Source organism: Protopterus annectens, chromosome 4.part1 (genome assembly GCF_019279795.1).
Source record: "Protopterus annectens isolate FY-2018-M chromosome 4.part1, PAN1.0, whole genome shotgun sequence".
NCBI classification, from domain to species: Eukaryota; Metazoa; Chordata; order Ceratodontiformes; family Protopteridae; genus Protopterus; species Protopterus annectens.
This window is the reverse complement of record NC_056734.1, coordinates 922,874,503-922,890,078: the sequence shown is the minus strand read 5'-3', so window position 1 is coordinate 922,890,078 and position 15,576 is coordinate 922,874,503. Positions and strand designations below refer to the sequence as shown.

The 15,576-nt window shown below is 37.4% G+C and overlaps 1 protein-coding gene across 1 annotated transcript in view; it reads left to right on the top strand.

Annotated features, from left to right (window-relative positions):
- Positions 1–1,050: 1,050 nt before the first annotated feature.
- The window catches only part of FETUB (fetuin B), a 238,825-nt gene continuing 224,299 nt past the window's right edge, over positions 1,051–15,576 (top strand). Inside the window, exon 1 of the mRNA XM_044070647.1 lies at positions 1,051–1,371. Coding sequence (XP_043926582.1) covers positions 1,153–1,371 — 219 coding nt within the window. The 5' untranslated portion in view covers positions 1,051–1,152. The remainder of the gene's footprint in view (positions 1,372–15,576) is intronic.

Genomic DNA, 15,576 nt, shown 5'->3' with positions numbered 1-15,576 from the left:
AGTTGTACTAACAGAGGCACCAGAAAATTACTTTAATATTAGATAAGTTAAAGCACAGTTAAGACTATAGTATATCTTATGGGACAATTATTTCACATGAAACACTTTTTCATAACAAAGAACACTCAAAATCAAGAGAAGACACTGGAAAGCTGGAGGCAGAAGAGACGGAAGCATAAAAAATGTTATGTTTTAAAGAAAAAGAAGTTTTTTTTTTTTTTAACATGTGTAGAGCATTAATCCATGAAGGTCTCATCTCTGGCTCAGCCAAAGAGTAAATGGCTCATGATAAGAAAAGCCTTCCAACTAAGATGTTTATACTTTGATTGGATTATGTTAAATCAGTGAAAATCAGAATCCCAGAACTGCATTTCCTAAAAAAAGGCTGGGAAAAAACATTTTTAAAGTGTTTGTTTTTTGCAGGAGGGCAGTGGAACTTATCAGTTTCAACTTCACAGTCCCAGCAAATTGAAGAGGGAGGAAATTCCCCTTAAAGTTGCATCACCGTGGCACAACTTTCTGAGAGTGATTTCCTGGAGGAGGTCCAGTCCTTAGCAGGATACATTTTAAGCAAATGAGGCTCAAGAATTCAGTCTTCATCCACCCGTAGGTTACCCGGCTATGATACTGATATGGAACTGAGCCTTCCAGATGAATCAATAAGGTGAAAATAGTTATTAAAATTAAAATGGGTGTGATGCGTACAGCAAAATAACAATGGAACAGAAATGAGGAAAGCTTGACAGATTTGAGATACACTGAAAGAAAGGCCTAGAGTTACATATCAGCACACTAACTGAAAAAATGTGCTGACAAGCTTTTATAAACAAAATGAATAAGAGAAGTAGGTACTCTCTGCGTCTTTTTCAGTGCTCTGAAAATTGAGTCTTATGTTGTTTAAGTTATTGAAGTTTATTCCAGTGCAATTCCTTTGTCATTTCTAACATTTACTTGGAAAAGTGAATGATTAATGTAACATTTACTTATGGGGGTGGAAACAAGTTGCTCCATTAAAGGTCATTGATTTAGCAGCTCTGAAGGTATATATGTAAATGTGCTGTGCTCTTCAGTTGGAGGTCAGTCTGTACTGTATTCTCTGTGGTCACAAATTTGAAGGCAAGAAAACCAGTCTGTCAGCCAAAGATAGAAATTATGAAGCAACTCAACATTCTTCTTACTGCTGTCCACCTATTCTGTACCTGGACAGCTGTATATCCTAGTCCCCCTCCTTCCATGATGGGCTATCTGTCTTGCAATGACAGTCTAGCCAAAACAGTGTCCAATCTAGCTCTGGAACAAATCAACAAGAACCGCACAGAAGGCTATATATACAGCCTGTTTCGGATTTCCAGTGTCCTAGAGGAACTGCAGGTAAAATTAATCCTTTGTTAACTGGGAAAGTAAATGTTTAAGTACCATAGTCTTTTAACAGAAATGTTGTTTAAAATATATACAGAATGATACATTCCAACATTATATCTGATGGTAGGAGATCCCTTAAGGTTTCTACCTACTATAGAGGTTTACAAAATTGCACAGTTATTTTCAGTGCAACATTCATATATGAAAGATATAGCATCTGAGAGGGCTGTTTTATGGCATCTTACAGCAGCAGACACTTTACAAAGAGGCAGATTCATATAGCACACTACCTTACCAAGCAAAACAGAGATTCATATAGTACACTACCTTAGCAAGCAAGTGAAGTGTTACAGTTTCCATTTAGCAGGAATATTTCCTGACATCCAGGAAATCAAGTCTCTGTCAGGAAATCCAGTTATAGGGAGTGCTTGTGAGGTACTTTGGAGTTCTTCTTTGAACCAACACATTCCTGGCACATAATTTCCCAAAATTGTTTTCTGTTTCTCTTGGATTTCCAATTGACAAGAAAGCAAATGACATATATTCAGAATTATATTTATAATGTACAAATAATTTGTATTCCTCGCACTAGATCTGCATTACATCACTATAATGCAAGAATTTATACATCAAATTCCAAGCTTATTCAGTTACATATTGCATCTTCAAGTGTATGAAAAGTGTATACTCTGTTTATTTCACTTTGACCTATGTGCGTCTATTGTCTGAATACCTGGTACAACTACTTTTTTCTTCCATAATTCAACATGCTTCAACATGCATCTGTTATGTATTGTTACATATTGCTTGTTATCATTATGTATTTCACTTCCAGGCTGAACCTTAACTTGGACCTGCTCTAATCCAGTCAACAAATGTAAATAAATAAATAAATATGCTCTCAGAACAGTCTCCTGTTTATTTTAACTAGTTTGCTGGGGTTGTGAAATATGTCTAATGGCAAGCAATTAGATTGATCAAAAGAATATTTGTGTTGCATCTCAGCATGCATGCACACAAGCTTTTTTAAGTAAAAGTAAAACAATAGATTTTTCTTCGAGTTGCACTTCTTGTTCCCCATAGTCCATTGTCATTCAAAAGCATACACGCTGATTAGCAAACCAAACAAAAAAAAAAAGGAACAGAAATGTACTTGATTTTCCTTATATTTCTGTGCTGACCCTCCGAAAATCTCTGCAGCCTCTCATAGCTCTCAACTGTCCAGATTTTCACAGAATGTCCAGATGTTTGCCTCATAGATTTTTTTTTTCCTCATAAAAATGTAGCTTTTTGAAAGCCTCTGTGTATTGAAGTCTTTTAATAATGACAGATATTTGTGGTTTAAGCTTCATATCCTTCAGAAGATGCATGCTAACACAAAACCTCCTATTCCAGTAAATTTCTAAGCTTATAAGAGTATCAAAATGTGTCCCTGTTTTTGACCTTTATTTCCCCCATTATGTTGGGCTTTGTATAGCTTTCCTGCAATAAGACCATTAAATTAAAAAGAAACAGCTACAGAGATTCTTTTGTCTTCATCTCTTTTTTTGATAAACTATGCCAACTGTGGTTTAATCATGTGATACCCACACCCAGTCATGGGTTATTTCTTAATTATATTTTCTCATTCAGTATAAAAAGATATGAACCAAACTGGAAAGCATACATTATGTAGTTATTTATTTAAAACAAAAATAAATGTTGGTGCAATAACCTACCTAAAACATAACTAAAAAAAAAACATTAAACTGTTAAAATGGTTCAAAAGCCAGGTAATCTGCATAACCTATACAAACATTGTTATAGAAATCCGCAGTAAGCACTTTTGTTTATTAAAATAAGGTTTTATCCAACTGTAATACTATAAAACACACTTCAGCATTTAAATAATCAGTTACATAAGATAAACATAATCAGAAAAAAATCAATGTTTCAAAGATTTTATTCAATTTACATTTAAAATTAACTGTATTTTACAAACCTTTCTGAATACATACATTCAAATGTACTTATCCTTTTTATATCAAGCATATTTTAGGCATCATCTCACCTTATATCCACCTATAAAATTGGCAAAAATGTTTTTACTTAAAAAGTAAATATGGTATACAGGCCTTTTATAGTCCCCATGATCACTTACCTTGTATTGTCCCCATCTTCCTATGTTCCTAATCACATGAAAATAAAACTGTGTGAAAGTCAGACACTTTAATGAATGTCTGAATAATGCATTGCAAGTATTCATTGTCCTAATATAATTGGCAGTAGATTAGTTTAATGATTTAATTGATGAAATGTGCTTTAAGTACAGGAAGATTGAAAGTACTTACTATGGATTTTTATTGAGACCACAGAAAATATCCTTTGTTGGTTATCCCAAAATTTACCCCAAGAAACCATAATCCTAGATGATTTTAACATTGATTGGAAGTGTTATAGCAGTAGCCACCCTACCAGCCATATTCACTTTTTTGTTTTTTCTCAAACCATTACCTCCCCTACCAGGATAAACATGCCTAATAAGAAAGAAAGTACCTTAGATTGGATTCTCATAAATAATCATCCCCAGACATATGAAGCTGGAACCCTCCCTAATGATGTAAGTGACCACTCACTAACCTACATCATCAGGCTTAAATCCAATCTACCTAATCCAACCATATCTAGGACAATTAGAACCAAGAAAAACTTCAACCCCGATCTCTTCGAGAGAGAACTAAGAGCATGTAACTGGTCTCCCTTAAAATACCTCACACTGGAGGAAGCTGTTAATTACTTTAATTCTAACTTCCCAGCCATACTAGACCACCGTGCACCAACCCGCTCTATCAGAATGAGAACTAAATCTGCCCCATAGCATTCAAAAGAAACCAGGCAAAAAATCCATCTCAGAAATAAATACTGGAATAAATCTCGTTTAACTAAAAACCCAGTAGACCAACAAAACTTCAGACAGCTGAGAAATGAAACTAAAAAAGCTATACTGTCTGACAAAATAAACTACTACCTACAATTCTAGCAGACTCACCATAATAAACCACAAAAGTTCTGGGCGAGTATTAATCAATTATTACACCCATGTCAATCCATCACACCAAACCCACAAGGCACAGACCAGGAGATTCCAAAGCAGACTGCTAATGCCTTTAATACCTTTTTCACTGAGGCCATTCAAACTCTTGCCAGTCAGTTATCTACTCAGAACTTAACTATATCCAACTCTAATTCTAACCATCCCCTCCATTTCTCTTCCAACCAGTCCCAACAACATATATTCTTACCCTTATCCAAAAACTGAAACCGTGCACTCCTTCAGCAGACCAGCTACCCGCTGAATATATACAAAAGGCAGCCAAATCCATCGCCTATCCCATTTCTATTCTCATCAACAGAACCATCAGTAAAGGACACATCCCTAAAATCTGGAAAGTATCCCATATTATCCCCCTTCACAAGGGTGGGAACTCTACTGAACTCTCCAATTACCGTCCCATAGCCCTACTTTCTCCCTTAGCAAAGATCATGGAAAAATGCATCCACAGACAATTGCTAGACCACCTAATCCAAAATAACTTACTTTCAAACTCTCAACATGGTTTCAGACCTTCCCACAGCACTACTAATGCCCTCCTTTCCTTGACTAACTGTATTAACAAAAACCGTAACCTCAATATGCTTTTCTCTGCACTGTTTATAGATTTGTCTAAGGCATTCGATATGGTAAATCACCAGATACTTATAAATATCCTCAAATCTGTATCACTAGATGCACTAGCTATAAAATGGTTCCAGTCCTACTTAGATAACAGACAACAGGCTGTAATTTGGCATAACATTCTATCTACCCATCTGCCCGTTAACATTGGTGTTCCTCAAGGGTCCATATTAGGACCTCTCCTGTTTTGTATATTTATCAATGACCTTCACCTAGCAATCCCCCAAGCTACATGCATACAATATGCAGATGATTCCACACTGATATGCTCAGCCACATCTATATCTGAACTTCACTCCCTTACCCAAAATGTGTTTAACCCAGTTGAACAATGGTTTACACAGCGCTGTCTCCTTCTGAACCCCCAAAAAACTAAACTCCTCCTTTTTACTCCCACTTGTAGCCCCCCAATAGACTTCACAGTAACATCCAATAATGGTACTCTCATATCCCTAGATCCAACTACCAAACTACTAGGTATCACCATAGACAACAACCTTAACTTCGACACCCATATTAACAATACTCTAAAATCTGTTAATAGAAAACTAGACTCTCTCTACAGGATCAAACCTTTCCTCTCTCCTGCAGCTAGAATAACTATTGCTCACACCCATCTAATTTCTACTCTCCTCTATGCCTCACCCATATATACTAATCTCTCTAAAAACAACCTTAATAAAATGGAAAACTACAATAACATAGCCAGCTTTGCTACAGGTAACCCTTTCAGAACCCACCACTGTTTTAATCTAAAGCAGCTAGGATGGCTTGAATTACAAAATCAGCTTAAATTCCATCAACTGACCATTGCCCATAAACCCTTTACCAACCTACCAATACCCCTATACTATCTACCCTCATTACCCCCTACAACAATCTAAAAATCTTACGATTATCACATAAACATCTTGTAAATATTTCTAAATCAAACAACAGGGCTGGGGACTCTCTCTTCTCTAATACTGTTGGAAATCCTGGAACCTTCTTCCTAACAAACTTTCCTCTCTTCCCTCTGTATCACTCTTTAAAACCAAATTGAACATTTTCCTCAGAACACACTGGTTGTGCCCCTGTACTAAACCTGACTGATCAACTAGCTCTTCTTACTTGGTTCAACCTACCCTCCTCTTCTCAGTAATCACGTTATTTTTCTTAATAACAACTTACCTTGTCCTTCTATACTATTACTTACATCTTCAGAATCTCATTAAGGAGACTACTTTTATTAATATATTGTATAATTTCAGTTCCTACTTTTTCTTTGACTACTTGTATACTAATATATTGCATAATTCAGCTGCCATCTTTTTCTTTATGATGTATTGCAACTACATTTTGTATTGTACTAATTGTACCTGTATATTTTGCACTATGTTATGAACAAATGACCTCTTTGATTATTCTCTGTACTGCACCTGCAATGTTCATTGTATACATTAATTTTTGTATATGTGATTTTGTTTGTTTCCTCAGAGCTTATCTCCCCGGGCCTCTACTGAAAATGAACATATATTCAGTAAGACTAGCCCGGTCAACAGATGTAAAATAAAAATAAAATAAATTATAAAGTCATATTATTTTGTGATGTGAAGTTTTTACTATTTTATATTCATTTATTTTCTTTTTTTACTTATTTAACTGTAAAGCAGGTAAGTAAATTTGTCTAAATAATGTTTTCAGCCTCAACCTAAGCAGAAGTAACAATTTTGTTTGTTTCCTCAGAGCTTATCTCCCTGGGCCTCTACTGAAAATGGATATATATTCAGTTAGACTAGCCCGGTCAACAAATGTAAAATAAAAATAAAATAAATTATAAAGTCATATTATTTTGTGATGTGAAGTTTTTACTGTTTTATATTCATTTTTCTTTTTTTTACTTATTTAACTGTAAAGCAGGTAAGTAAATTTGTCTAAATAATGTTTTCAGCCTCAATCTAAGCAGAAGTAACAATTTAATTATTTATTTATTTTACATTTGTTTACCGGGGATGTCTGACTGGGCCAGTGGCCCTTTTTTAGTGGAGGCCCGGGGAAAAAGTTCCATTACAAAAACACATTACAAACAATACAAGAAATCAATAATAGTCAAGAATACGTAACTTTGGTAAATATAGGGAGTAAATAGTTTATGCATAAACAATAAAAATTGAAAGAGTAATATAAAGTGGAAAAAAAGAAAGCTGACAGATAAACTAGCATAAAATAGCTTGTGTCTTCATAGAGAAATGACTGATCAGTAGATCAATATCATGGTTTTGGTGGTAAATATTTGTGAGATACATGTATGGTATATGAACAAGAATATGGCTGATTGTTGCTATGCTAGTGTTACTTGTTCCAAACAGTGATAGCTAAGGCAATATTGAGGTGAAGTACAAGAAGGAAGGAACATGATGAAACTGAAGAAAGCTTGATATAGGTACATAAAAATAGGAGCAGTAGTGAGCTTAAGATAGGTAGAGAGAAACTGGAATTCCATGAGTGAAGGGATAATTTTGATGTTAGACTTTAGTAAGGGAAGATATATTTTGGTTGTAAGAACAAGGAAGAACAGAATAATTAGTTTGGATTAGTGCAGGAGCAAAGCCAGTTTTTGGTTATGTGTTCCTTAAGCAGTAGTTTAAATGTGGATGTTTTGCTAGAATTTAACATTGTCTGAGGCATAGAATTGCAGCATTTAGATATTTGGTGAGAGAATAGAAAGTTACCATAACAATTATTAGATTTAGTTACTTTGAGTAGTAATTTGTTGGAGGATAGTGGCCTGCCCTTTGAGTAGGGCTGCACCAAGCTCGAGTGCTTGACAGTTATCAGTATGGTGGAAGATGGAATGAATGAATCTTATTTGGCTGAGGGATAGGAGCTTAAGTAGCTCAATCCAATTTAGTTTATGAAGCACTGTGCAACGATGTAATCTATAATGGAGGTTAGTAGCGAATCTTGAGATTTTGTTATAGCAGGACTCCAGTTTGTTTAAATCTGATTTTCTGAGATTAGTGAATATTGGTGAGGCATATGCAAGGGTAGAGAGTAGATTAGTCCTAACTGTGGAATGTGTAGTGGCCTCAGTTAGGGATAGCTTGACTCTGTATAGTGAGCCTAGCATCTAGCTTAATGTGGACCTTTTGATAGTTGGACTGAGGTGTTTGTCAAATTTTAGGTTGTTGTCAGTTGTGAGTTCAAGGAGTTTTGTGTGCTGGACAGGTTCAGTTTTAGTTTTATTGGCTGCATAGATGGTGAAGGGGGAAAGAGCTCTCAGGAATTTTGCTGTTAGTGAAGAGCATAAGCTTTGTTTTATTTGTACTGAGAATGAGTTGAGAGTCTGAGAGGTAGTTTCAATGTCTTGGAAAGTTTGTTGAATTGTTTGTAGGATTTCTGGTAGGGATGGAGCTGAACATATGAGGGAGGAGTCATCTGCACATTGAATGATAGTTGCATGCTGGGTGGCTGTGCTGAGCCTGTTGGTGAAAATGGTGAAGAGCAATGGACCGAGAACTGAGCTTTGGGGTACTCCTACTGAGACAGGTAAGAGAAAGAGAGTTAATTTTCCCACTTAATTGCCTGTTGGTGGTCAGTTATGTAGCTGAGAAACCAGAAGAAGGCTGGCTGGGTTAAGTTTAAGGAAGCTAGCAAATTTAGTAGCTTTTGGTGGGATACTGTATCAAAGGCCTTAGACATATCAAGAAATATAGATGAGACAAGCTGGTTGTCATTTCTAAGCTGGTTAATTGAGTTTGTAAAACTAACAAGGACATGGGTTGTACTGTATATATGTCTGAAGCCATGTTGAGATGCAGATAGGAGATTATTACTTAGTAGATAGTGGAAGAGTTGTCTGTGTATGCAATTTTAATAAATCTTGGCTATGGGAAGGAGGAGGGCAATTGGCCTGTAGTTTGAGAACTCAGTAGAGAAGCCGACTTTGTAAACAGGGATGATATGAGACTTTCCAGAATTTAGGGATGTATTGCTCAACAATGGAATGGTTTATTAGGAGAGATATAGGGTAGGAGATGGCATCTGCTGCCTGCATTAGTAATTCATTGGGGAGTTTGTCAGCTGCAAGGGAGGGCTTATGTTTGGAAAGGTGTTTTTTGATGGTATAAGTTTAAATTGGCTTGACTGAAAAGGAATTGACAGTTCTGTCTAATTCATTAGGAATAGATGGGGGGTTGCTGTTGTTTTTTACTAGGGAGAGTATACAGTTGTTAAAGTGCAAATTAAATTGTGAGACAATGGTATCTGTGGAATTTGTTGTGGTTGGACCTGGGATTGTGATCTATCCAGGCTTTAGTAGTTGTTTGATGGCTCCCCAAAATTTCTGGGGATTGTTTTGGTGTTTTTGTTGCACTGTTGTATAGTGCAGTTTTTTGTTGTGCCTGATTTCTTTTTTTGGCAAAGTTGCCTAATTGACGGTAGGTAAGAAGGGATTCTTAATTTTTGGTCTTGTTGTATAGGGACCAGGCTCTGTCTCTCTGAGGAGCTGCTTGGTATCATTGGTAAGCCATAGTATGTACTTGGAGTTAGAATGGGTCTTTCTAAGGAGGGCTAGGTTACTTGTATGTTGTAGCAAATTAAAAGGGAACATGACTAAGGTTACAACAGGCAGTCATGAAGCACGTAATGGTATGTTTGCCATTTTCTTCTGTGGAGTGCAATCTTGGAGTTGATATATTTAAGTAGCAGGGGGTGTATAGGGCACAGCCCCCCACATGGGGGGTGCAGGGGGGCTTGCCCCCCCTGCTTATAGTTGGAGAAGAGTAATATGTTTTGTTATGTAGTTGTGTTGGAATATTGTTGCTGTACTCTGTTTTTTTCAATATTATGAAATTCAGTATTTTGAGTTTTCAGCATTTTTAACTTTCAGGATTTTGGCTTCAGTATTTTGAATTTCAAGATTATGAGCTTTCAAAAGTGGACCCATATATATATATGCACACACACACACACACACACATATATATTTATACCCAGTTGTGTATAGTATAACATGTGTGTGTGTCTGTGTGTCTGTGTGTGTATGTGCGTGTGTGCGTGTGTATGTGTACATATATATATATATATATATATATATATATATATATATATATATATATTCTACTTCAAGACTGAAAACTCAAAATACTGAATTTCATTTGACTGAGATCACAATACCTAAAACTTAAATTTATGTTGGTTGTTAGTATTCACAGCATGTTTGGCCAGGTCTATACCACATAGTCGAAGTGTCAAAACTTCAACTATGTAAATATCGAACCCAAAAGTTCAAAAACTAAATACTCCAAACACTCAGAACAGTGATTTATTTTCCCAGGGAATTACATTTCGCGTAGACCATAACTTTGAATTTATACTTCTCCAAAATGGCACTTTGCCATCGTGCTGCAGTATGTATGAACAAATATACTGTTGTCACTGTAATGTAATCTTGGAGTTAGTATATATAATTAGGAGGGGGTGTGGGTGGCACAGCCCCCTACATGGAGGGGTGCAGGGGGGGCTTGCCACCTGGCAAAATTTTGAGAAAATTAGTTAATGTGGTTTAACTCTTTTCCGTTTCGGCAAAGTGCCATTTTGGAAAAGTGTAAATTCGGAGTTATGGTCTCGGCAAAGTGTGGTTCGGTGAACTGTACTTTTGGTAATATGAATGTGATCCATATATATATATATATATACACACACACACATAACTGCAGCCTGTACCATCCACTAAGTTGCATGTGAGCTTTCTCTTTAGTAACTTCCACCTCTGTAAAATCTTAGCATGTATAAATGTAACTACTATTTGTGTATAAATGTAAATAGAAATGTAACTAGTCTGTGTTTTACTGGAACTTAGTAACTTAGTATAATGCAATTTAAGCAAACAGAGACTTTCTTCCAAGGCCTCTGCTGAAAATGGATATTACCCAGTTAGACTTACCAGAAAAAGACAAATAAATATATAGTAAAGAAGGGGGACTAAGGAGGTATAAGATATATATAAGTACTTGTTCCTGTTTAGGGATACAGTTTATCCTGGGTTTGAGCAATAACAGAGACAGATTTTGGCTAAGAAGTCTTTCAGAATAGTTTTAAAAGAATAAATGGAGGATACTGACCAGACATGTATAGGCAAGGAGTACAAGACCTTAGCAACATGGTATGAATGCAGATCATGCCAAGCAGATTTGATAGGTCTGTGGACAGAGAGGAATTTTTGGTCACTGGATTATAATGACTGAGTGGGAACATAGTTGTGCAAAATTGTATTTAGTGCTGGGCAAACAGGTGAATGTTAGATACTTTTATAGGTGGTAAGATGCTGTGCATGTGTTAGTTGATGGGGCAGTTCTAACCAATTTAGGAATTTTTGGGTTATTCAGTGGTGGGTTCTGAAATGATTATTTGCTGCAAAGTTTGTTACTTTATTATAGTATTGTTCAACTTTTTTTTGTTTATAATGCCTGGAGGTTAGGATAGAAGCACCATAAAGAAGTGTGGGGTGGAGATAATTAGTGACAAGTGTAGTTTTATTTGCAGTGGTGGTAAAACATTTAGCTCTATAAAACATACATAGTTTTTGATGAGTTTTTCTTACGTAATTTTGTACATTCAGGTCAAATTTAAGATTATCATCCCTAATAATTTGCTATGAGAAGTGACTTCAATAGCTGTATTGTCAAGAGAGAGAACTTTAAATTTTGTTTTCTTTTTTAAGAGAGGCATTTGGTGAAAAAAGTAGCTTGTTTTTATTTTCTGGGGGGATTGCGTTGAGCATGTTGAGCTGTGATTTGCAAAGCCATGTTCTGGTGGCTGTTAAAGCTTCCTGAGTAATTTTTTTGGAGATGTGCTACGTTGTCTAATGTCCATACGAGTGTGGAGCCATATGCATATTGAATTAGGGATGCCTGTTGTGTGGATGTGTGGAGAGTGTTGGTGAGAATGTTAAAGATTAGGGACCAAGGATAGAGCCTTATAGTACACAGGTGCTGTCTGGGAGGTATGGAGAGAGGGTGAAGTGCCATTTTACTGATTGATACCTATTGGATAGGTAGCTTTTGAACCATAATTGGTGGGCTGAGAGAAACCTAATAAGGACATTTGAAGCATATGTTTGCTGTGACAAACTGTGTTGAAGGCTTTAGACAAGTCTATAAATAAGAAGAAAACTAGTTTGCCATTATCTATAGCTTAATTGACAGTATTTATAAAAGTTAGAAGTTGGGCGGCCATGGTGGTGCACGGTTAGCGTTGCCACCTCACAGTAAGAGGTTCTCCTGTGGTCATGTGGGTTTCCTCCGGGTGCTCCAGTTTCCTTCCACATCCCAAAGACATGCTGTAGGTGGATTGGACACTCTAAATTGGCCCTAGGTGTTAGCATGTGCATTTGTGTGCCTTCTGTGGAAAGTTGGGCGTCGGGCTGGCAACTCGACACCGTAAAACTCCACTGCCGATCATGAGCAGACCTGAAATCCATTGTGGTGACCCCTAATTGGGATAAGCCGAAAGGAGATGATGATTTATAAAAGTTAGAAATGCAGTAAGAGTACTATGGGAGGGAGATAAACCATGTTGTGTGGGGGATAGGAGTTCTTTCTACAGGAAATAGTTTAGCATTTGTTTTTTTCTATACATTTTCAAGTATTTTGGATTGGGAGGACAAGATTGCTGTAGGTCTAAAGTTAGTAATGTCTGTTTAATTTTTCCTTCATGTAAAGGGATAATGTGTGATATTTTTCCAAGCGAGAGGGAACTTGGGATTTCTGGATTGACTTGTTTAAGGATTGATATAGGTAGGCAATCTTACAGGCTGCTTTTTTACCAAAGTCACTTGGAAGGCTTCCAGCTGAAGTAGAGCATGGTTTATATTTGTTTAGGAGTAGTTTTATATAGGTTCTGGGCACAGGTTTGAAGGTGAAAGTGGGTGTGGTGATATGTGACTACTGGGCAGGGTTAGCATTAGATGTTGGAGAATCCCTGTTTAGGGATGCTATACTATCTATGAAATAAGAGATGAATTATATTTCAGTTTTGAGTGGTGAGTTATTGGGAGAGGATTTATGGTTGAGTTTTTGGCTGAGATGTAAAATTTCATTAATGGCTGACCAGAATTTCTTAGGATCTGTTTACTATTGTTTTGAATGTTGTTATAGTATAATTTTTGTTTTAATTTATTTACTTTTTAGTACAGTTATGGAGCATTCTGAAGTTTTTGAGATATTGTGGCGTTTTATAATTTTGCCATTCTTTCCACACTTCTTCGTCTATTCTGTATTAGTATTCTACTCTTTTTTCAATTGCCAAATTGCAATATATGTTTTAGTCTCTCCCTTTTAGGAAATTCAGTGCTATATAGGATATTTAGGAAAGTTGTACTGAATTAATTTACAGCATCACCTAAGAACGGGAATTTTAGGATGTTCGTAGCTGATAGAGTAGTAATGAATATTTTGGGGTTAAACTTGTTCAGGTTGTGTGTTGTTATATAAACATGCTCTTTAACAGGATGTGTGAGATATCTGGTTGAATGGATTGGGAGATTGTTACTGAGAGAGTCTGACATTGTACCTGTGGTGGAGAATTTGCTAGAGTCTGATACAAGGATCCAGTCTAATAAGAAATTGGGTGTCTTGCTATAAAATGTGGGGCTATTAATAAGTTGTGTGAAACTATATATGCTCATGCTAGATGTAGGGGAGTTCATAGGTTCATAGGTGTATACTAGGCTAATGGCCCTGGAGCCTTTACAAGCCTAGCCCATAGGATTTCCCTGGCATCATGCACCTGACCTTAGTTCCCAGTACCTCTGTCAAGTAAAGACACTGGAGTGATCACTGGGGTGAATTTTCTATTTCCCATCCACTTATCAAGATTTCTCTTGAAGATGGCCAGTGAGGTGCTCTGATTGACATGCATGGGAAGTCTATTCCATGGCATGGGCAGTCTCTGGGTTATGAACCTGTCCCTCCAGCATGTTCTGTTGATTGTGGTAATGAGGATGAGGTTTCTGGAGCGTATTGTGTGGAGGGATTGGGATTTCTTTAGCTGTAGCATGTCTAACAGAGCTGGGTCAGACATGGCTTTGTAAGTCAAGCAATGGTCACCTCTAAGTAGGTGATATGAGACAGGGAATAGTTGGGGTTTTTTGAGTCTGTCCATACAAGACAAATGTTTAAGGCCTAGGATCCTCTTTGTGAGGCACTTTTGCAGCCTCTCCAGTTGTTGCAGGTGTTTAGTGAGGTACATGCCAAATGGGGCATCGTACTCAATGATTGGCTTAATGAGGAAAGAGTAGAGGGAGACAATGACCACTTTCTTCTTGGAAGCAAAACCCTTAGTAATGAGATGTGCCACATAGAATGACTTTCTGACCACAGTGGCAATGTGGTTGTCAAAAGAGAGGTTGTTCTCAACCTGTTGTGTTCCCAGATCTCTTATAATGCCTTTCTGTGTTCAGTAGACTACCATCGATGTGGCAGTTCATAGGAACCTGTTTTTTCCCAAAGGGGATGACGACACATTTTTTGGCATTGAGCTTAAGGCCATGGTTCTGACACCAGTCATTGGCCTCAGTGAGGCCTTTTTGTAGTATGCCAGCATCACTTGGGGAGTTAATAATAGCTCCCAACCTGCAATCATCTGCAAACTTTGTCAGCCAGAGTCCCTTCATGTTGGCCTGGACTTTGGAGAAGTAGATACCAAACAGGAGAGGTCCCAGGACCGAACCCTGTGGGACTCCGCGAGTGAATGGTCAGCAGTCCGACTTATAGTCAGCTACTTTCACACTGTGGGTTCTTCCTGTGAGCCAGTTTTCAACCCACTTAGTGATAGAGGGGTTGATGCCTAGCTTAGTGAATTTTTCTATGATTCCTGAGTGGGGAATGGTATAAAAGGCCTTGGCCAGATCAATGTAGGCTGTATGAACCACCTTGCCTTCATCCACAGCTCTGGTGATGGACTCAAAGAAGTTGACCAAGTTGAGCAGGCATGATTTACCCTTCACAAAACCAAACTGTGTGCGATCCAGAGTTCAGAGATTCCCTATATCATTGTTTATTAGGTCCATGATGATGAATTCCATAGCTTTGCATATCAGACTCATCAGGCTAATGGGGCAATAGTTCCCAGGGTCTGTAGTCACTCCTCCTTTGTGGAGAGGGATGACTGTAGCAGTGCACCATTCAGAAGGGACAAAGCCTGAGGTGAGGCTGTGATTGAATAGGGCACACAGGTGATGTGCCAATTCACTCTGTAGTTTATGTAGAACACAGCCAGGGATATTGTCAGGTCCCATAGAAGCTGTATTCTTGGCCTTGGACAGTGCTGTTTTAACTGTGCAGCAGTAATACTGGGTGCCTGAAAATCTACTGGTATTGTGACTGGTCCTTTGGAGGCAAGAGGGGGGGTAAAATCTGCACTGAATCTGTCTGCCAGTATACTGGCAACATCTGTTGGCTCAGTATAGAAGGTACCATTGCGCAGTAGCTCAGAGCAAATCTGGGTATTGCCATGGA